Source organism: Hemicordylus capensis, chromosome 1 (genome assembly GCF_027244095.1).
Source record: "Hemicordylus capensis ecotype Gifberg chromosome 1, rHemCap1.1.pri, whole genome shotgun sequence".
Classification (NCBI taxonomy): Eukaryota; Metazoa; Chordata; class Lepidosauria; order Squamata; family Cordylidae; genus Hemicordylus; species Hemicordylus capensis.
In genome coordinates this window covers 333,109,700-333,132,351 of record NC_069657.1, presented here as the reverse complement: position 1 = coordinate 333,132,351, position 22,652 = coordinate 333,109,700, and the positions used below count along the sequence as shown (strand labels likewise).

Here is a 22,652-nt window from a genome sequence, read left to right as displayed (position 1 = left end):
AAGAACAGCCTGCTGGATCAGGCACAAGGCCCATCTAGTCCAGCATCCTGTTTCACACAGTGGCCCACCAGATGCCTCTGGGAAGCCCACAGGCAAGAGGCATGTGCATGCCCTCTCTCCTGCTGTTGCTCCCCTGCTACTGGTATTTGGAGGCATCGTGCCTCTGAGGCTGGAGATGGCCCACAGCCATCAGCTAGTAACCATTGATAGACCTGTTCTCCATGAATCTGTCTAAGACACTTTTAAAGCCATCCAAGCTGGTGGCCATCACCACACCCCGTGGCAAGGAATTCCATAGATTAATTATGTGCTGTGTGAAAAAGGACTTCCTCTTGTCAGTCCTAAATTTCTCAACCTTCAGTTTCATGGGGTGACCTCTGGTTCTAACATTGAGATGGGGGGGGGGTTATTTCTCTCTGTCTAAACTCTCCATTCCATGCATAATTTTATACACTTCAATCATGTCTCCCCTTAGTCACCTTTTTCCATGGTAAAGAGACCCAGATGCTGTAGCCTTGTCTCATAAGGAAGGTGAAGCTACAGGCCCCTGATCATTTTGGTTGCCCTCTTGTGCACCTTTTCCAGTCCTACAATATCTTTCTTACGATACAGTGACCAAAGCTGTACGCAGTACTCCAGATGTGGCTGCACCATAGATTTGTATTAGGCCATTATAATATTAGCAGTTTTATTTTCAGTCCCCTTCCTAATGATTCCTAGCATGGAATTAGTCTTTTTCACAGCTACTGCACACTAGTAGTAATAAGTTTATTGCAGTCACAGACCAGATTAACAATTAATAACAATTAATAACATTAATAAGAAAATTCAAGAAATTCAAGTTTACAAAATCACAAGCTGTTCAAATTACCAATACAGTCTTTACGGAGCTTCGACGCCACGAAACTGAACTTTGCCACATCATCTGAAATTACAGGTTTGAAATTGGTCAGCATAATTTCAAAATAAAATTGGTAAAATTGGACCAAGATAAATGGCCAAAATAGGAGCAATAAATTTGGTGCGAGCGTCCTTATAAAATTGGCAATAAAGAATAACATGGGTGATAGACTCTATATCCTCTGAACCACAGGGGCAACAGCACTGATCATAAGGAAGTTGTTTGAATTTACCATCAAGTACTGCCGAAGGGAGAATGTTCAATCACGTGAGGGTCAAAAATCTCCTAAATTTTGGTACCAAGATCTGATCTAAATATTCAGATGGTTTATAGTTAAAAGTTTGAGAACCTAAGAATATTCCCTTGGGCAGCCATGCGGACAACTCCTGCAAATCTATATTTCGGAGCCGTTGCTTCACAAAGCAAAGCGCCTGCTCTAATCCTCGCCCAAAAAGAGCTTCTTGAGACGTGCCCAAGTGATGCAATTTTAATTTCAGAGCTGATTTCCATTTGGAAACAAAACTGTCTGATAACACTAAAGGGGCAAGACCAGCTGGAAAGAAGACCAGGCATAACCAAAATTTAATTATGCAAAACCATACTTTTGCTTTCAGAGTGGTGACCCCTACTTCCTTATGAAGGACCGCACAGTAAAATGACACTTTCAATGCGCTGTCCACCATGATCCCAAGATCTCTCTCCTGGTCAGTCACCAACAGCATCAGATCCCAGTGAAGTTGGTGTTTTTTGCCCCAATGTGCATCACTTTACACTTGCTTACATTGAACCACATTTGCCATTTTGTCCCCCAGTTTGGAGAGATCTTTTTGGGGTTCTTCACAATCCATTGTGGATTTTACTATCCTAATTAGTTTTGTGTCATCTGCAAATTTGGCCACTTTGCTGGTCACCCCAACTTCCAGATCTTTTATGAACAAGTTAAAGAGCACTGGTCCCAGTACCGATCCATGGGGGGCCCAACTTCCTACCTCCCTCTATTGTGAAAACTGCCTATTTATTCTTCCTCTGTTTTCTGTCCTTCAACCAGTTACCGATCTACACATGAACCTGCCCCCTTATCCCATGATTGCTAAGTTTACTCAAGAGCCTTTGGTGGGGAACTTTATCAAAAGCTTTTTGGAAGTCCAAATATACTATGTCAGCCAGCTCACCTTTATCCACATTCCTGTTGACACTCTCAAAGAACTCCAAAAGGTTGGTGAGGCAAGACTTGCCCTTGCAGAAGCCATACTGGTTCTCCTTCAGCAAGGCCTTTTCTTTTATATGTATAACAATTTTGTCCTTAAGTATGCTTTCCATTAATTTACCTGGCACCAAAGTTAAGCTGACCGGCCTATAATTTCCCAGATTCCGCCCCCCCGCTCCTCGGATCCCTTTTTGAAAATTGGCTACTTTCCAGTCCTCTGGTACAGAGCCTGACTGTAGGGATAAGGTATATATTTTTGCTAGGAGATCGGCAGTTTCACATTTGAGTTCTTTCAGAACTCTTGAGTGGATGCCATATGGCCCTAGCAATTTGTTAATTTTTAGTTTTTCAGGATAGATTAGAACATCTTCCCTTGTCACCTCAAATTAGCCCAGTTCCTCAGGCGGAGCTTTTCCCTGGAAAGCTCGATTCTGGAGAGGGTATATGGTCAGTATCCTCCATCATGAAGACAGATGCAAAGAATTCATTCAGCTTCTCTGCAATCTCCTTATCTTCCTTAATAATCCCTTTCACATCCTCATTATCTAAGGGGCCAACTGCCTTCCTGGCAGGTTTCCTACTTTTGATATATTTAAAGAAGTTTTTGTTATTGCCCTTGACACTTCTAGCTATATGCTCCTCAAACTCTCTCTTTGCATCCCTTATTGTGTCCTTGCATTTCTTTTGCCAGAGTTATGTTCCTTACTGTTCTCTTCATTTGGGCTGGACTTCCATTTTCTGAAGGAAGTCTTGTTCCCTTTTATAGCTTCCCTGACTGTACTTGTTAGCCATGCTGGCATCATCCTGAACTTGGTGGTACCTTTCCTCCTTCTTGGTATACATTCCAACTGAATTTCTATGCTTTCTGGAGGGATTTGACTCTCCTGACCTTCCCTTCCTACTTCCTTCTTACCAGTTCCCTCATTTTTGAGAGGTTTCCTCTTCTGAAGTCCAAAGCATCTGCGCTGGTCTTCCCTGACAATTCTCCACTTATATATATGCTGAATTGGATCACACTATGGTCACAGCTACCCAATGGTTCTGCAACTCTGACAACTCACACCAGGTCCTGGGCACCACTCAGGATTCAATCCAAAGTCACCACCTCTCTGGTTGGTTCCACGACTAACTGTTCTAAGGCACAGTCATTTACACATCTAGAAATTTTGCCCCTCTGTCATTATCTGAATGTAAATTTGCACAGTCCATGTGTGGGTAGTTGAAGTCACCCATTATTACTGCCATGTCTCTCTTTGACACCTCTCTTATCTGTTTCTCAAACTCCAGGTCACTCTCAGTGCTTTGATCCGGAGGGCGATAGCATGTCCCTACTAACACATTTCCTTTCAGTCCTCGTAATGTTACCAGTAATGATTCTTTGGAGGACTTGGGTCCACCTAGGTTTTCTAGCTTATTGGAATCTATCCCATCTTTGATATACAGTGCCAGTCCTCCCCCAATCCTCCCCTCCCTGTCCCTTCTATATTTATTTATTTGTTCAATTTCTATACCGCCCTTCCAAAATTGGCTCAAGGCGGTTTACACAGAGAATAATAAACAAATAAGATGGACCCTTGTTCCCAAAGGGCTCACAATCTAAAGAAACATAAGATAGACACCAGTAACAGTCACTGGAGGTACTGTGCTGGGGGTGGATAGGGCCAGTTACTCTCCTCCTGCTAAATAAAGAGAATCACCATGTTAAAAGGTGCCTCTTTGCCAAGTTAGCAGGGGATAGAGTTTATATCCAGCAATAATCGTGTCCCACTGGTTCTCACCATTCCACCAGGTTTATTTTACACCCAATATCTCTATGTTCTCATTAGTAACCAAGTACTCCAGTGCACCCATCTTGGCTTGGAGGCTTCTGGCATTGGTATACAGACCAATGCCTTCTTGATTTTAAGCGCCAAGAAGGTTCTATCTTGGTTAAAATGGAGCCTGTCCCTTCCCCCCAAATGTATCTCAATACCTAATGAATCTAACCCCTTCTCCTGGTACCACTGTCTCATCCACACATTGATACCCATCAGCTTCGCCTGTCTCGCTGTCCCTACGCATGGGACAGGTAGCACTTAAGAGAACCCTGCCCTGGGGGTCCTGGACTTCAGTATGCTACCTAGCATCCTTAATCTGCATTCCAGGACCTCCCGACTGCATTTCCTAACATGGTTGGTGCCAATGTGCCAATCCCTAAACAGCTTGGGCCTTGGCTATTTAAGAGAATGTCTTCTACATCATGAACCCCACCACCCTTTGAGATTATCAGGAGAGGTCCATCTGCAGTTGCCACCAGGTTGTCTGGTGGCTACTCAGGGAAGGGCCTTCTCTGCTGCTTCCCCAAAGGTTTGGAACACGCTCCCTACCAAAATAAGAGCCTCCCCATCTTTTAAAAAATCTTTAAAGACACATCTGTTCACCCAGGCTTTTAATTAAATACTGTTTTAATAGTTTTAAAATTGTTTTAAAGTGTTATAAGATTTTGGGTCATTGCAATGTTTTAACTTTTTGCTGTCATTTATTTTAAGCAATGTTTATTTAATTTTTATTATTTATTTGTTTTAACTAATGTTTTAATTTGTCTGTCTTTTATTGTAAACCATCCAGAGATGTAAGTTTTGGGCGGTATAAAATATGTTAAATAAAATAAAATAAACTACCACATGCATAGGCCAGGACCAGTCAAAACTGTTTTTTTCCTTCATCAGTACCTCAGTCTTAGTTTGATTCAACTTCAGTTTATCCCTCATCCAGCCCATTACTGCCTCTAGGGAGGTTATGCCATTTCCTGATGAGGTCAACATGGAGAAGTAGATCTAGGTGTCAGCATATTGATAACACGGTGCACCAGACCTCCTGATGATCTCTCCCGGAAGTTTCATTTAGATGTTAAAGCGCATTGGAGACAGTATGGAGCCTTGTGGAACTCAACACTTGTTTTTGCTTTGCAGAACAGCAATCTCTAAGCGACACCATCTGGAATCTACCAGAGAGATAGGAATGGAACCACTGTAAAACAGTGCCAATCCCAACTCCCTCAGGTGACCCAGAAGGATACCATGGTTGATGGTATCGAAAGCTGCTGGGAGATGCAAAAGGATCAGTAGAGTTACACTCCCTCTGTTGATAGCCAACTGGAGATCATCCATCTGGCTGACCAAGGCAGTCTCAACTCCATAGCCCACACAAAATCTGGTTTGAAATGGGTCCGGTTGATCTGCATCATTCAAAACTGCCTGGAGTTGAGAAGCCACCATCCTGCTCAGTCACCTTGCCCAACAATGCATATTGTTCCTTTGAAATTTATGACTAGAACACTTCTTGTGGTGTTATAGATATATCAGTTTCTTAGGTATGTATCATCTGTCTTTGTTGCTGAAATTGATCTCTATGCCCAGATATACAACAGTTATGAAAAGTAGCTTATTAGCCTGTCAGACATAAATATTGGCCACTCCTTTATCAGTATGTAGCTTCAGTTCTGTTCAGTATTTATTATTAAGTGCTTTAACAACTTCCAGCACAAGTTGTTTTTAGTGGGAGATGAAGTCATTTGCTTCAGGCATTCCTTTTGCTAACAAGAATAGAACTGATTTTAGAGGTGACGCTGTCACTAGGAAACTATTTTAGGATTGTGATACAGAGCAAGAGGTTACGACAGCCTTATTATGAGAGTGACACATAGTGTGTAGAATCTGAGAGTGGCTGTTATCAGAAGTTCTCCTAGGCCAACTCTCTGCCCCAAGGGAGGATTCTTTAAAGTAATGTCCTTTTCCATATCCCTAATTAACATGCATGATCTGGACCACAGTGTGCTACAAGTGGGGATGACACTTGTCCCACACTAAGGGGCATACAGAGCTGAGAGCTCCACCTGACTCAAGCAGATGAGCCAAGGGAAGGCAAAACCAGTTCTGGTAGCTAATCTGAATTTGTGAATGTGTGTTTCCTGATTCGAAATAATTACAATAGTTTGGACTCTGAATGGATGATCAAAATACATCAATTTAATCTTGCCTGGATAATTTTGGTTGTGGAGGAGTTGTCATAACTGAACCTTTAGCCTGTAAGGGAAGTGGAGATCGACAGACCAGGATAGCAACAGCTGCAAAACCCTGATAGGTCTTTTAAAAGAATGGTAAGAATGTCACTGAACATTCCAAAGCTGGCCAAATCTGAGGTATCGCAAGAAAACATCTTAAGTGGGAATGAGTCAACAGAAATTCCATTGTCCAAGGATACCATCCTTTTGCATATCCTAAGTCAGTGATTTTCATATTTTTTAAGCAGGGCTTTAAAAATGTTTTACAAAAAAATCCTTCAATGAGAGAGCCGTTTCCCATTGCACTGACTTCTGCACCATACTGCACTTTTTTCAGTGCTGGGAGGACCCTTTAAAGAACATTAAAATATGCAGAAGTTGAGATGTATTTTAGTGCTTAAATGTGCTTTTTCAAAGGGTGCTACTATACAAAAATACATAGTACATTAAGTTAGACTAGTTAGTAGTCCTGTGCAGTAGGGTATATCAGATAGTGATACTGGGTCAAATATTAGACATATCAGGGATAATTCCAATCCAATATAGGGAAGCCTACACTGGATAAGAATTAGAAGAATGGCTGTCACAATATTAGTAAAAATCTTGACATATTGGAATAGAAAATGGCGGCATAAATACAAAATGGCATCCGCAGCCACTTCCTGCAGTTCTAGCAATTTCCTCCCATCATGGCCGCAATACCTGTTCTATAAGTCTCTGTTTCTCGGTTTGGCAAAGTGTTCTTTCACACACCCTGCTATTACAAAAGGAAGAAAAAAGCCAGACATTCTTTTGAAGTAGCACAGTTAGGCAAGAGCTGCTTCTCAAACAAAAAAACATAGCCATCTATGTGGGGGAAAACTCAGAACACAGTAATAGCTGGGCAGAGAGCTCTGAAAAATGGCACACAGGTAGGGGAGGATGGCAGGACTCTTTATTTAAAATTCAATAGACAAGGTCCTGCCATCCCCCATTACCTGTGTGCCAATTTCTGGAGCTCTTTGTCCAGCCATTACTGTATTTTGACCCCCCCCCCACCCATAGATGGTTGTGTGTTTTGGGCTGAGAAGCAGCTCTTGCCCAACTATGCTACTTCAAAAGGATTTCTGACTTGTCTTGCTTTTGCAATAGTGGGGGTGCGCAAGAACATATTGTCAAACCAAACTAACAAACAAAAAATGAACGAGGGGAAAAGCTCAGAGAACAGTTATTATTGCTACTGTAAGAGGGATTTTCCCGATTTCTATTGGATTTCCGATCAGAAATCAGATAACACCAATAATGATATTTTAAAGGGTTCCCATTGTCGATTACAAAATTTATAATATCTGATTCAATCGGATCCAATATTTTCTAGCATACACAGGCCTAGTAATGACCATTGTCTTGGTCATAGTATGACCATTGTCTATATATAATCGCATTATGAAACTAACATTTATATTAGCAAAGCTTTTAAAAATGTGTCGCTATAAAAATGATCCTTTTAGTACATGTTCCTTATTGCTCTTTAAATCTTTTTCATCTCCCATTTCATAATACATAGAAAATGTTGTGCTTTAGTCAATCGTCTTTCAAACTATTTTTCTAGTTTTAGTGTCTACATTTATAACAAAAACATCCATCTACTTTTTTTCACAAGACTACTCTTACAAACTATTCAGTATAAGGGTGCATTTCTCTTGTCCCTGGGCTGCTGCACAGAAGCCTTACAGTGATGCCAGAGTACACATCTTGCTGTAGGTACACTGTTCTTCCTTGAAAGAGGCTGAGTAGAGTAGTTACACAGCAGTCTGTCTGTGAGCATTTTGAAAAGAATGTGCTGATTAGTAGGCACCAGCATGGATTGGTCAAGAACAAGGCATGTTGGAATCACCTCCATTTTTAACAGGTTTAGTAGATATGGGAATGTCATGGACATAGTATATTTTGATTTTGGCAAAGCATTTGACAAAATATCCCTTGATATCCTTGACAAAGTTGGTAAAATGTGGGCTATATGATGGTATTGTTAGGAAGATGCACAGCTGGTTGATAAACCATACCCAGTGAGAAATTGTTAATGGCTCCATACTTTCTCTTAGGCCTTGTGCTGCTCAGTGCACTTAGACATTACTTGGAGGAAAGGTATAGAGGAGATGCTTACTAAATTAGCAGATGGCATGAAGCTGTGGGAAGGGAGGCAGTAGCTAACCAAGAAGACAATCAATGTTTTATACAAATAAGTTAAAATAAATAAATAAATAAATAACTTGGAGGAGCCATGGCCAAATGTTTTTAAGTTGACCAGCCTTAACTAGTTATTAAGGCATGAGCTAGCTGAGCTGACTAAGGAGGCCAGAAATTGGGATGCTGGCAAGGTTGTATCACTGAAGTCCTTCTGTGTTTACAAACAGTGGGAAGCTAGGTTAAACTTCTCCAATAGCCAGAAAATTTACAGAATTTTAGCACTGGAAGGGTCTTTGGAGATCTTCTAGTCCAACACACTGTTCAGTGCAGGAAAAACTGCTACACCATTTCAGACAGATGGCTATCCAGCCTGTTTGAAAATCTTCCATGAAGGAAAGCCCACCACTTGTACTAGATCAGTTTAGTAGCCATTTGAAAGATTCCGTGAAACAGAAATTAAGGGAAGGAAATACAGAGCTGGCTGTTATTCCTGGAGAACTTACATCACAACTGCAACCTCTTGATGTCTCAATAAATAAACCCTTTAAAGTGTATATGAGAGAAGAATGGAATAAATGGATGATGGATGAAAATCAACATCCATTTACTCCAAAGGGTGCTTTAAAACGGCCTTCAATCAAACAAGTATGTGAGTGGGTTAAACAGTCGTGGTCAAGAGTGAGTGATGCCATTATTGTTAAATCTTTCAAGAAGTGCGGTATAAGTAACAGTCTCGATGGCAGTGAAGATCATTTTCTATATGAGGAGGAGGAGGACGACGACGATGACAACGAAGAAGAAGAAGTGGGAGGGAGGAGGAGAAGGAAAGTTCAGATTAAAGTTTTCTGGGATTTTAAAGGTCTGTTTGGTTTTATAAATATGGTAATGGCAAATGTTATTTTTTTAGTTTGGCTTTGTAAACTATTGATAACAGTTTAATATATTATGCAAATTTTTAAAGAGGATATACAACAGATAAAAGCAGATTCACAGGTTTTAAAGCAAGATATGCTGCAGTTGAATAAGGAGGTACAAGTAACGAAACAAGGGATTATAGATAATTTAAACAAATGTAACAACTTGGAAGAAATAAGCAAGAGAACGATAGAGGACATTAAGTTAACGACTAAAAAAGTAGAAGCAGTAAGCCAGGAGACAAAAGAATTGGAGAAGGAAAAGGAAGGGTTAGCCGACCAACTCGCTTTTTTGCAAATGACACAGAGGGGAAGATTGCTCAGAATAAGGGGAATTCCAGAAAGTACTACCCAAAATTTACTAGATGTTTTGATAAATGAATTAGCTAAACTCTTGCAGGTGGAGATATCTAACACAGAAGGACTGGTTGAAGATGCCTACAGAGTAAATAGCACTTTTGCAGTCGCCCATAAAACGTCCAGAGATTGCTTAATCCAACTCAACTTCAAAGCTCCTCGCAATCGTATTATACAAGCCCATTTTCAAGATAAATGGAAAATTAACGGACAAACTATAATGGTGATGAAAGAAATTCCAAGGAGATTTCTTATGAAACGAAAAGACTACAGAGACTTGACTGATATTTTAAAACAAAACAAAATCCCCTTTAGATGGGAGTTCCCTCAAGGGGTTGCCTTTACTTTTAAAGATAAGAAACATAGATTAATTGAAGATCTAAAAGTAAAACAATTCCTTCGTAGGTATAGGAATGATCTTCAGATCTCAGATGATGTCCAAAAGACATAAGGCGTTCAACAAGGGAGGAATTAGTAATATACAAACAGTCTGGAATAAAAAAAAACAAAACTTTTTTTTTCTTTGAATGGTTTAAACAAAAACGCTAAAAAAAATAGTTAATGATCTGAGAAAAAGAAAACTCGATTTGATTTGCCTATAGGAATGTATATATAAGAGTGGAAAGATAGAAAGTCTTTATAAAATAAATTATTAGGTTAACAATTTGAAACCCTATGATATTAAAGGGAAAAAGGGGCATAGTCTCTTATACAAAAGAACTTTTAGAGTCAAATTTGTTATTTCAAGATGATTATGGGAGAGTATTGGTGGTAGTAATAAAGGTTGGAGATTCAAAGTATATAGCAGTGGGCATATAGTATATGCCTCCAATGAGGCAAAAGTAGAATTTTGTTGAAAATTGGAAAAACAAACAACAGAAATAGATAGGCATCAGATTATATTAATGGGAGACTTTTTTTGGAACTGTTTTAATGTAGGCTGTAGAGATACAACAGATTTGAGGAAAAATTGATGGGAAATTATCAAGAGTTTTGCTTCAACATGATTGAGCACTTTGGTTTATATGATATATGGTGAATCAAATAGATGCGAGGGAGTAGACCTTTTATTTCTTATTTTTATTTTTTAGATAGACATAAAACGTATATGAGAATAGAAGATATGGGCCAATGTAGATGCGTTGATAATAATTAATAGATAACGTTTTATGAACTACTGGGGAGAGAATGTTTAACCTTTAGGCAAGATCTTGATTATTGACAACAACACTTGTTCCAAGGATGAGATGGAAGTCCTTATAGTGTGTGTTTGTAAGTGTTTGTGTTATTTGTGTTTGTCTTTTGATGCTGTCAAAATTCAATAAAAAGTATGTGCAAAAAAAAAAAAAAACCCTCTGAAAAACTGGATTAAAATTAAGGTGCTTCTTATAGTCTGTAGCGTCTTATAGTCCATAAAATATGGTAACCAGTCACTGAACAGCCCCTTCTTCCCCTAAAGAGTGAACTGGAAGTGTACCCTGTCCTGATTGACAGGCCTCCCAGACCTGACCTCCCTAACCTGACCTGATCCCTGACCTCTAGGGATCAGCCACCCAGCACACAGTGGATGGGACCTAGAGGGCCCTGAGGCAGGAAGAGAAGTGTTTCTTTGTGCAGTTGAAGCTAGACTGGGCTGGCAGCTGGACGTGTGGCCGAGCAAATGGCTGCAACAGGCAGGACTGCAGTTCTTGGAAGATAAGGACTTCAGGGACTTGGCTCCTCTACCATGGTTTTGGTGAGTTCAAGAAGGAAGCCAGGGCTTTGGCTTCGGGGAAAGTTTAACCTAGGGAACAGTTTGTTAGTCAGTTTGCGTTAGACTTTTATTTTCCTTTTGTGTACCTTGCATATCCCTGCAACTGGTCTGTTGTTGTTTTACCTAGAACGTAACTAAGCTAAGAAAGCAATAGCTTGCACCCATCCATCCAGCTAGGGGGTTGAAAGAGACTATGTAAACTTTAAAAGTGCTTTTGTATTTTCTTATATCCATATTCTTTGCAACTTGGTAACCACGATTTTTAAAGTGTTCCACTCCAATATCAGCTGGAGTGCTTTTTGGAAGGAACCTTGTAATCAACTGAGTATTTTTTACCTGTAACTGAAAGCTGAGAAAGCCTCAGATGAAAACTGTCAGTAGTATTTTGAATAAAGTTTATTTTTATTTTTGTTTGTTACAAATTTTAACCAGCCTCTTTGAGTGGATTTTTAACTCAATAAAGGGAGGCTGGAAAGGAGTTTACTCTGGTGCAAACATACCTCAATTTGATCATTCAGCTACCAAGGTTTCTCACCATGTGTAAGCTTGCACATGGAAGGTTCTTGCACTTCTCCAAAAGAAAGAGAAGGAGAGTCTCTCTGGAATTCCACCCAAATCCAGTTATAATTGTTTGGAGGTGGCAGCGAATAATTGGTTGTAATAATTGGTTGGAGTAATAATGGTTTGGATTCCTCTGTAATAATTGGTTGGAGGTGGCAGAGAATCAGCTACTGGAGAAACAGGAAAGTTTAAAGGAACAGGCTTTTTGGGTCAAAGCACAGAGGGAATGATTTAGCATTTTTTCTTTCCCTCACATGGGCTTGCCTTAGGACAAAGGCTGGGTTAAATACCACTACAGTCAGTTATCACAATGTTATCTTTAATTTTTTTCATCTATGTGCGAAATGCATTTTGTTCTGGGCGGGAGTATTAAGGCAGTATGTGCGCACATGCATTCAGAATGGGGACTTCCTGATTCATCCTAAGGGGATCTAAAATTAACTGAGCAGACATAAAAAAAAAACTTGTGACCACGCGCATCTGTGCACGCCTTAGAGGGAACATTGCTTGGTGCCCTAAATAAAATAAGTGTTTGAGTATTTTTCTAGTGACATGTAACTTTGTTTTTTGGTCATCATTATTATGTATGTGTATGGTTAGGGCTGGTGCAGTTATTCTTAATTAGAAATGTCTTTACCAGCTTATTGGCTGTATAATTTCTTCATTTGTCCATTGGCAAAGCTGATTTAAGAACTGAGAAATGTACCGGTAAAAGCTGGTATTGTTTTTTGACGGATTTGTGTGTCTCCCTTTATCCAATGCATCTTAATGCATGGCTTTGGTGTAGCTGAGCAGAACTCGCACTCCCTTCTAGGCCCCTAGGGATGGTTACTGCATTTGGTTAGGTTTGTGACCTTGCCCTCCCCCCCCCCCTCCCCCCCCCAAAAAGGAGATTTTGGTAAAGATTGAAATACTAGTACTTATCAAACTCTCTGCTACCTTAGAACATGAAATGTATCATGTATACACATAACACATACGACTGTATTGCGTGTTTATTATTATGAAATTAGGAAATGAAAAATGCTTTAATTTTATTGAAACAATTACAAAACTTAGAGATGACGCTAGAAATTGCTATATCTAAGTATAGCAGTCATACATAAGTCTATGTATAGCTTACTTTTTGTTGACTGGGAAAGTGGGTGGGATGGGGAGTAAAACAAAAGTTGAATTTGGAAATGTTGATCTTGTAGTTAATAAAATTGGCTTTTTGTTTTGGCTAGGCGCTTAGAAACATTGGTTTGTAGCCAACGTGCTCATAGTATGAGTAGAAAAAGCAACCTCCCACTTCCTGCTGTGCCACATCCCCCGTGTCACATACTATCCTGCTCTAGAGGGTTCCACAGATTTTCCAGTGGACATCAGAATCTGAAGAGGGATAGAAAGATCAGAAATCACCCTTTCCCCTTGTTTGAGTGGAACTGCGTGTGCTGTGTGCACTTGGAATTCAACCCTGTATGTAAACCTTAACATTAACCTTAATAGTGGTGCATCAGCTGGTAACCTCCAGGCTGGACTATTGTAATGCGCTCTGCATGGGGCTGCTTTTGTACATAGTTTGGAAACTTCAGTTAGTCCAAAATGCTGCAACTAGACTGGTCTCCGGGGTAATCTGGAGAGACGATATTATTCCTGTTCTCAAGCAGAGCAGGAAGGCTCTGTGACCTAGTCTGCCCACTTGTTTCACCACCCTGTGGCCTCAGGTAAGTGAATGCCATTTCCCCATTCAGTCATGGATGGTCATTGGAGCCTGTACAATCCACAGTCGAAGAGTTTAGAATGCTCTGATGTTGGGATCTCCAAGTCTGGAGGTCATGATGGGTCAGTCTCTGTTGTCTGTGTTTGAGCTACTGTCTGCCCTAAAAAAGAAAAACTGTATAGCTTTGAAAAATAATATTTCAAAATCAAGTGTTAAAATATGTCAGATTTATTGTATTGAGTTTTGCCTTTTGGGCAATAGAAAAAGTTGTAGTCAAAGATGACATCAGTTACAGAAAAGGAAAGCTTGAGTGTTTCAAGAATTGCCTTTAACTGCCCTGGCAGTTAGCCATTCAGTTTCAAGGGGATACAGATTAATTTGTGTGTGCGTACTTGGAAATATCTATTTCAGATATTAAAAAGAACTGTAAAACCTATTTTTTATTTCAGGAAAGATGAAAAGGAATATGCACTGAAGCAGATTGAAGGAACAGGGATATCCATGTCAGCATGTAGAGAGATAGCAGTAAGTGGACATAAATTGTTTTAAATATTATTGCAATTAATGGGTGTATGTTTAATTCTTTTCTATTAAAGTTTAAGTTTAATTATCTTTGGAACATGAAACTTTTTTTCAAGGGTAATAGTGAACTATTTTTTTGGTAAGTCTTCTTAAATTTCACATGCACTTGTATTTTATTCGTTAGCTTTTACAGTGAGTAGTTACTATATAAAATATATCACTTTTCATTCATCCAGTAAGTGAATAATACCACTTTTCACAAACATGAAAAGGTAGATCTTTCAGCAGGTTTTTTTTTTGCTCTTGTCCAAAAGTAGTAAAAGAAAGGTTTGCAGCTGTTAAATGAAATTGAGAGGTATGTTCAAAATACAAGGGTGTAAATGAGACAGGTATATACACTAGAGTGAAGGTTTCCATTACTCTAGAATGTTCATATATTTCATACATGCATGTATTATTTATTTTATGCATTTATATCCCACCTTAAAAAACGTAATCTCACTGAGGCTTACGGAGGTAAATGGACATTCCCTCCACCCCACCAAATTAAAACAAATCAGTATAAAAATATAGCTCAATCTAATCTTTCATTTAAGAAGCAGCAATAGTAAGAGAGAATAATAAAATACCACATGGAACAGAAATGTTTTCAGAATGCATCTGAAAATGGGAAGAGAGTGGGATCAGTGGATTTCTCCAGAGAAAATTCCATTAACAGCAGAGCTACCACCATTTGATTTTTCAACTCGTGCGGATTAGAACCATTTGTTGGAGCAAGTAATGAGCATGTGTGAGCCAGCAGGGGCATAGCGAGGTTGAAGGTGCGCCTGAGGTGAGCTTTGAGGACGGGCCCTGCCATTGTCCCTTGCCTTGCTGGGGCTTCTCCTGCCGCCGCCACCTGCCTGTGCCGGGCTGTGCCTACCTTGAGTCGGGTGCACTTGGTTCCAACTCCATGCTGGCTGCGCCAATGTGGTCTGATGACATCCCTGTGTCAACATAATCATGCTTCCTCATGCCAGCCCTTTAAAGGGGCTGCCTGTCCTTGCTGGCATGAGGCAGCTCTGTATGATGCACCCAGCAATGAGTCTGAGCAAATGGCACATGCCCAGTGAAGGGTGAGTGGGAGAAAGGTCATCTGCCACACTGGAACAAAAAAAGATGCAGTGTGGTAACATCAGGCACCTTGTGCAGCAAAGCCCAGGGCTCAAAAACCCACAGTGCAGGGGCAAGGAGTGGGGTCAGGCTGCAGGCAGCCTGAGGACATTTGTCCCCCCTGTTTAATTATACCTATGCACCTGTGAACCAGCCCTAAGAACATGAACAAAAAAGAGCTCTATCTTCCTCCCAGGCTTTATGGGAAATGTAGCGATGCATGCATGCTTGATAAAGTATGTATACATACTTTCCCAGTGGAAAAACTTGTTTACAGGTTTAAGATGACTGGGTTAGGAAATGTGTGGTGGCTGCCTATGCTGATAGGTAAGAGATAAGGGGTGCTGGCCAACCACTTCAGACAGCTCATTTCAGAGGCATGCCCACTGCTCACAGATGTAGAGGTGCGAGAAGATGGTCTTCTAATCCAGGGGTGTGCAGTCGACTCTTTTTTTGTCAGAACTCTGGAACTGACCAGCACATAATGGCTCGGGGAGACAGACAGAGTCACAAATGGTGGCTTGGGGTGGCAGAGCCAGTCGCAAAATAGTAGCTTTTATAAAAATTTACTGTAATGGAATAAGGCATTTAAACATCAAAACTGCTGAATTCTATGATAATTTGCTACAGGACAGGAGAAGAACAACAGAGGCTTCTGTAATAGAGCAAGACGTTGGTCATAAATTAATAGGATAGAAAGTAAGGGCAACCTTGAGCACCCAAAGAGAGAGAGATTTCAAAAGGCATGGTCATGCTCTCACTTAGCCAGCCAATCACACTTGCATAATGCCTGGAAGGAAAGAGAGGGAAAAGCAAGCCCAAATGCCTGGAGAGCGACTTCAGATAAGCCTCAGAGTGTCCAGTAACTCCTGTGCCACCTAATGTCCTCCTCTGCCCTGATCCATATAGGTAAACTGCTCTCTCCTCACAGTCCCAGAAACACCTTTTGCAGACTGTGGTTTGGCAAGCATTATTTTGGCTTTAGGAATCTTTCTTCTGCCTTTGCTTTGAAGAATATTGGAGGGAAACTGATGATATAGCATTAGCTTTATGTTCTCTTCATTTGCTGCTCATTAAAGTCTATCTTTAAAAAATAAATAAATCTCCCATTCCCCATCTAGGAGACTTCCAAAGAAGTGCAATTTAAATGTTGACAGGTGTAGTGAAAGAAAATGTTAGAGCCTTTATTTATATTTTCTTTAGGATGCTTCCATATGGAGACTTTCTCAGTGTCCAGAGCTGCATTAGTAGATATCAGGCTTCTTAGCTTACAAAGTCTCTGCTAGTTTTGTATAGATGGGTTTGTTTTTAATGACTGTGTAAGGCAGTGTTCTCAGCAGAAGCAATTATATCGCAAGCTGCCCAATGATAAATTGTTTCCTTATAAAGAGGTAAATCTTCTGAGCCCTGTTTAGTTTTATTCCTTGCATATTTCTACTGAGAGTAATCAAGAGGTTTTTTGGGGTGTGTGGGGGATGGGACAATGAAGCAATCAATAGTATTTTTACCTCTTTGCCTTTACTTCCTGGATGTGTAGCTGATACTGATCTTAGAAGTAAAAGATACACTGCTTATACCTTCTCCAAAGAACAGTCATCTTAATGAATCCACATAAAGCTAGAACTTCATGCTGCTGCTTCTTGTGACTCCCACCCAGTGTTCCAGCGCACCCACAAGTTTTTTTAATGTTCTCTCAGTCCCGCTCAGGTTGAATCAAGAAGGCCCCATTCCGAATGCAGTGCTCACACACTGCCTTGATACTGCCACCCAGAACAAAACTCATTCTGCACACAGAGAGAAAAAAATTAGAGAGAACACTGCTCCTACCTGTAAAGCAGAATTCATCATCATCTTCATCCGCCTGCCCTTCCTCCATGAAGTTCAGGGTGGCATGTCCTCACTTTCCTTGCAACAATCCTGTGAAGTAGGTTAAATTGAGAGAAAGTGACTGGTCCAGTTGCTCAGTTAGCTTGTAGTGGATTAAAGCCTTTGTCTCAGAGTAAGCTCATGTGAGTGAAAAAAATGCTGAATCATCCCTGTTGAGCTGCCTGGCTAGGCTTCTCCTAAAACTATTCTGTAATATGGGTAGGTTCAGCTTCTGCTCTATGACCCCTGCTTTGACTCCTCAGGTACTTCCTGTAGTGAGTCAGTCCTCTTCCTTTCCTCTTAGAGAGTAGAAACATCTCTCCCTACCTATTCATTATGTAGCTAATAGAAAGGCTAGGTCTTTCCTATCCCAAATGTACTTTACCAATAAATCAGTTAAGTTTAGACTCTGCTTTAGCCATCTCCATGTGTGTTACTTAAATAGCTGCAACAACTAAACTCTGAACTCTGTAACTTCCTTGGTGCTTGTGAGCTTGCTCTGAGACAAAGGCTTTAATCCGCTACAGAGCTTCGTGGCTCAGTGGGCATGTGTTTTTTGTTCCAGTCTAAATATCTGCACATAGTTCAGATCCAAAAGACAATTGTTCATCACAACATTCCTGCCCAGCTAAATGTTGGGCAGATCGGCTAAACTGCCTTGAGTTAACCTTTCACTAAAGGCCTTTATGATATTGGCTTGTTACTCAAGCTTGGACACCAAAGACTAAGCAAGGACACCATCCTTGCTACAGGATAAGGGCCAAACTGCATAGAACATCAAAGATCTGTGACTAGATCTCCTGACTGTTGTTTTTTTAATTCTCCTCCACCCTGTGAATTATTATTACTCTTATTATTTTATTTTACATTTATAGTCTGCTCTTCCTCCAAGAAGCCCAGAGCAGTGTACTACATACTTACATTTCTCCTTACAACCACCTTGTGAAGTAGGTTAGGCTGAGAGAGAAGTGACTGGCCCAGAATCACCCAGTGGGAGGGGGGATGGGTGCAATATGGTACTTGTTGCAGTCCTTGGAGGTTCATCTAAGTGTGAGCATTGTTTACATAGTATGGAAAGAACTTATTTTGGGGCTGTTACCTGGTGTCTACTGTGTAGCAAGAATGATATTATTTTTAAAACTTTGCTTTTGGGGTGGGAAAGAGCAACACTGTAAGAAGTAATGCATTAGTTCTCATGGTTAAGGTATGCTTGAAAAATATACCACTTTATTATATATACCCTACTACATTTATAGCTTCCAGACATGTTTTCAAACTGTAGAAAGTTCTGATTCTGTCTATTCATGTCAGTCTTGCTTGCTGGGTTTCAAATTAGGATGTACTGTAGGTGTCTATAGTATTTGTGAAAACTTAGTAGAAAACTATTATTGATTTTTTGATTTTTGATTTTTGATTTTTGCTGTGCTTTCTAAGATCTCAGTTAACTTTCTAAGTTAATTGGTAATAAATTCTGTTGAAATCTGTGGGACACTTTGGAGTAAACCTGTTGCCAGAGGAAGAGTTCTTTAAAGAATGATGTAGAAAATACTCTTGCGGAATACTTCGTATTGCTCCATTTTGAACTGAAAACAATTTATGGCTTCATACCTTTTAAGCATGTGCCATGGTTGAAAAATCTTTTGATCTATAATTAGGAGAGATTATGCAGTTTTGTGTTCAGTATAAGTTAAATGCTTCTCTCTGTTATGATGATTGGAAGCACTGAAAATAATTATTAAAAAATGTAAGGTGTACTAAAAAGATGTACATTTATCAAGAATGTGTTTCTCATATATGTCAACTAGTGAAAGTACTTCATCAAGCAGTGCTAATGATGATTTCTAATCTATATGCCATTGGTACAATGAGAATCTCCCCTATAGTGGAATATGCCATCAGATGAGAACCATTCCTTCCCTTTAGTCTCTTCTACCATGTCTCAGTTGCTTTCATTTACCTTTGCACTTTAATGTACAATAACACTGGATGATCTGCAAGCTCTAGTAATGAAAGTCAAGGAGCACAGTGAAAAAATGGGACTATGACTAAATATGAAGAAGACTAAATTAATGACAATGGATACAGCAACTAGCCTCAGAATTGATAATCGAAGTGGTGGAGAGCTTCTGCTTTTTAGGATCAACCATCAACAGTAAAGGATTCAGCAGCCAAGAATACGCTGCAGACTAGCACTTGGTAGGGTTGCAATGAAGGCTTTGGAAGGGATATTTAGATGCTGTGACGTGTCTATACCTGCAAAGATTAGAATCGTTCGGACAATGGTTTTTCCCATGACACTCTATGGATGCGAAAGCTGGACTTTGAAGAAGCAAGATAGAAAAAGCATTGACGCTTTCGAACTTTGGTGCTGGAGAAGACTTTTGAGGATACCATGGACAGCCAGGAAAACAGACAAATGGATCATAGAACAGATCAATCCAGAATTTTAACTCGAGGCTCAAACTATCATACTTCGGACACATTATGCAGCTCCTTTGAGAAGTCCATAATGCTGGGGAAAGTTGAAGGAAAGAGAAGATGTTATGAGCACATGGATGGACTCCGAAGAGGAGGAGGAAGAGATGGACTGGATGGCAGTAGAGGTGAGAGTGCAAGGTCCAGAACTTGCAGAGGAGAGTGGGACCAGCCCATGGGAAGCTGGAGAAGAGTTAGAGCCTGTCGTGGTAGCTCCTATGGAAAAAGGACGGCTGGTCTCAGCAGTGGAGAGGCATCGCTCAAAGAGACAGCAGGAGATAAAGGACCGCATGAGCAGAATGGCTAGACTAACAAGCAAGGCTGCTGAGTCGGGGATCTATGATCAACAGCACATGGTTTCAGCCTATATTAGCCGGCTTTGCCACAGCCGCTATGCTGGTATCAATGTTGTTTTTCACTGAGATACTTGGCTGTGTTCCTGTTTGCCGTGCCTGTGTTTTGACCTTGGACCATTGGGACTCTGTTTGTGGATTATGATTTGGACTCTGTTCGACTGACTGATGATATTACTACCCGGACTGACTCTGGTTTGAAGAAACTGCTTACTGCCTGGCTTTGTTGTTTGACTTCTGTTCCTGTCTGTTTCACTCTCCGGCGGCTGATATTTATAGCTCCAAATTAGTGGGACAGGTTTATGACAGAAGAGGATGACCAGCAGCAAGGTGGATTGACTTGATTATGATAGCAATGAATGCACCACTGAGAGATCTAAAAGGTCAAGTTGAAGACAGATCATCCTGGAGAGAATCTATCTATGCAGAGTGTGAGCATGCAATTGAATCCCTAATTTTGTTGAGGGGTATGTGTGTGTGTGTGTGTGTGTGTGTGTGTGTGTGTGTGTGTGTTGGGATGAGATGGGAAAATATGTTTCCACTGCTTCAATGGGCAGAAGGAATTCTGAGTTCTAAGGTATATATACCTGAATATTAACATCTGAAATATGAGGATAGTGACACACATTTCTCTACCTACCTACCTACCTAATTAATTCCTGTAGACAGATCAGAGGGATGTGTGGGGATGTGGGAAACCAAGCCCCCGCTGAAGCACCTGATTGGGCAGTAGGGATTCCATATGCAAATAAGAGGAGAAGACTGTGATGGTTAAGGTCAGTTGGAATGCAACTGTTACTGGTTGGAAGAAGTTCTGTCAGCAGTCTGAGGGAAATGAGTGGCCATGGCAGCACTGGCAGCAAGGAAGGGTCCAGTCAACCACTGCTACTGTTTGGGGTTACCGAGGCCATTGTCAGAGGGAGGCAGGCAGGCAAGGGACGGGCCTGGACCTTTCAACGGCCTGAGGGGAATTAGCAGCCATGGTGGTGGCAGCAGCGAAGAATGGCCCGGTCAACCACTGCTTCTGCTCCTGTGGGGAGGAGCAGGAGCAGGGCTCAGGTGAGGGTGGGGAGGTCTCTCGGGCTGCAGCTTGGCGAATAGGCAGCAGCAATGCTATAGCCATGACCAAGAGGGGTGAGGGGGATGGAAGCAATGGGATGGAGGAGAAGGAGCAGTAGTGCAGCTCAGGTGAGGGTGGGGAGATCTCTAAGGTGAGGGGAGCAATCAAATATTAGCACGTAGATGCTCTAGAGCATGCAAGAGTTCCAGCATTGAAGTGCAGAGGAATAACAATAGCGGCCAGGAGGCGGAGGGTGAAGCTATTCCGGCCAGAAGAGGTGGGCAGACGGCAGGCAAAGCCCTGCTGGCTGGGAGGAGGCGGCAGTGGTGGGATGGCCTGGGCCTGGGCCTGGCCTGCCTGCAAGGGTGAGATGGTGGCGGCAGCGGGCCCTGACCTGGCCGCATGAAGGAAGCGGCGGCGGGCCAACCTAGCCTAGCCTAGCCGGCGGCGGCGGAACAGCCTGGCCCGGGGGGACAGCTGCGGAGGGGGGCTGGCCGGTCAGCCCGCCAGAAAGTCAGGCATGGGGCAGGGTGGGGGGGAATGGCTGGGCCCAAGTAGAGGTGCAGATGCTCTGCGTCTGGGTCCACTAGTATTTTTCTTTAAATCTGTTGGACCATAGTATTAAATATTGCTAAATCGGGGAGATGTTAATAGGGCTTCATCTATCCAAAGTTAAACACTCCATCTTACTGAAATCTGTGGGTCTTGCGTGTTTAATCTTGGCTCGGTGATAATCATAGATTGTGTATGTTGGATTATTTCTTTACATTTAAAAAAGTGCCTTTCAGTTTCAAAGTTTATATCGGAAACATGTCTATAATTTTATTAATTAACGTATTTCTATGCTGCCCAAACTCATGTCTCTGGGTGGTTTACAACAGAAACATTAGTTAAAACAGAATAAATGACAGAAAAGTTAAGACATTAATTAAAACAAAATAAATGATAACAGAAAAGATTGACACATTATAACAGTTTAAAATTTTAAAATATTAATTTCTGATACTTCAAACAGAAATTTTTATGGCAGAAACTTCTAAGATTAATTTTTTTAAATTCCAGAAAGCTATAAAATACAAAATGGAGTAATTCATTCAATGTTACCAGTATAGTTGTCTTAATTCGCACTATAACATGAGACTGTAAAAGAATTGAAAGATTTATTTTTTTAAAAAAGTCTTCATTTTTCCACATCATGTTAAGCAGAAATTGTGGAAGGAAAGTGTTTGTACTTGACAATTAAGTCAATGCAATTAACTTTTTGTAGGGGGGAAAAATGAATATTGTATACATTTTCAGAAGATCTCTGTTCCTTCTATTTACTCCTGTCACATGGCACAGTTAAGGCTCTGAAGAAAACATAATTAAGACGCATTCCCAAAATATCTTTAGGCATTTTACTTATTTTACATTCTTCACTTTTAATGAAATTTGTGAGAGGGACATTATTACAGCCTTGCTGAGAACCTTGCGAAATTATGGTACTGCAGTATATAATAAGCTTTAACATAACTTTAGGCAATATGAAGTTGTTCACCATTTGTTGTTGCCCACAAAACCTCATTTTTAGTTTCTTAATTAAAAAATGCCACTGCTTGAGAATGAGTTATTTTACCAG

The 22,652-nt window shown here is 40.7% G+C and overlaps 1 protein-coding gene across 4 annotated transcripts in view; it reads left to right on the top strand.

The window, feature by feature from the left end:
• The window catches only part of CDK19 (cyclin dependent kinase 19), a 185,653-nt gene that overhangs the window by 46,249 nt on the left and 116,752 nt on the right, over positions 1 to 22,652 (top strand). For all 4 annotated transcript variants that reach the window (XR_008317905.1, XM_053303258.1, XM_053303347.1 and 1 more), the window contains one exon: positions 14,056 to 14,131. Coding sequence is in view for 3 of the 4 variants with exons in the window: in XM_053303258.1 (XP_053159233.1) it covers positions 14,056 to 14,131 (76 nt within the window). In the remaining variant the exon portion in view is untranslated. The remainder of the gene's footprint in view (positions 1 to 14,055; positions 14,132 to 22,652) is intronic.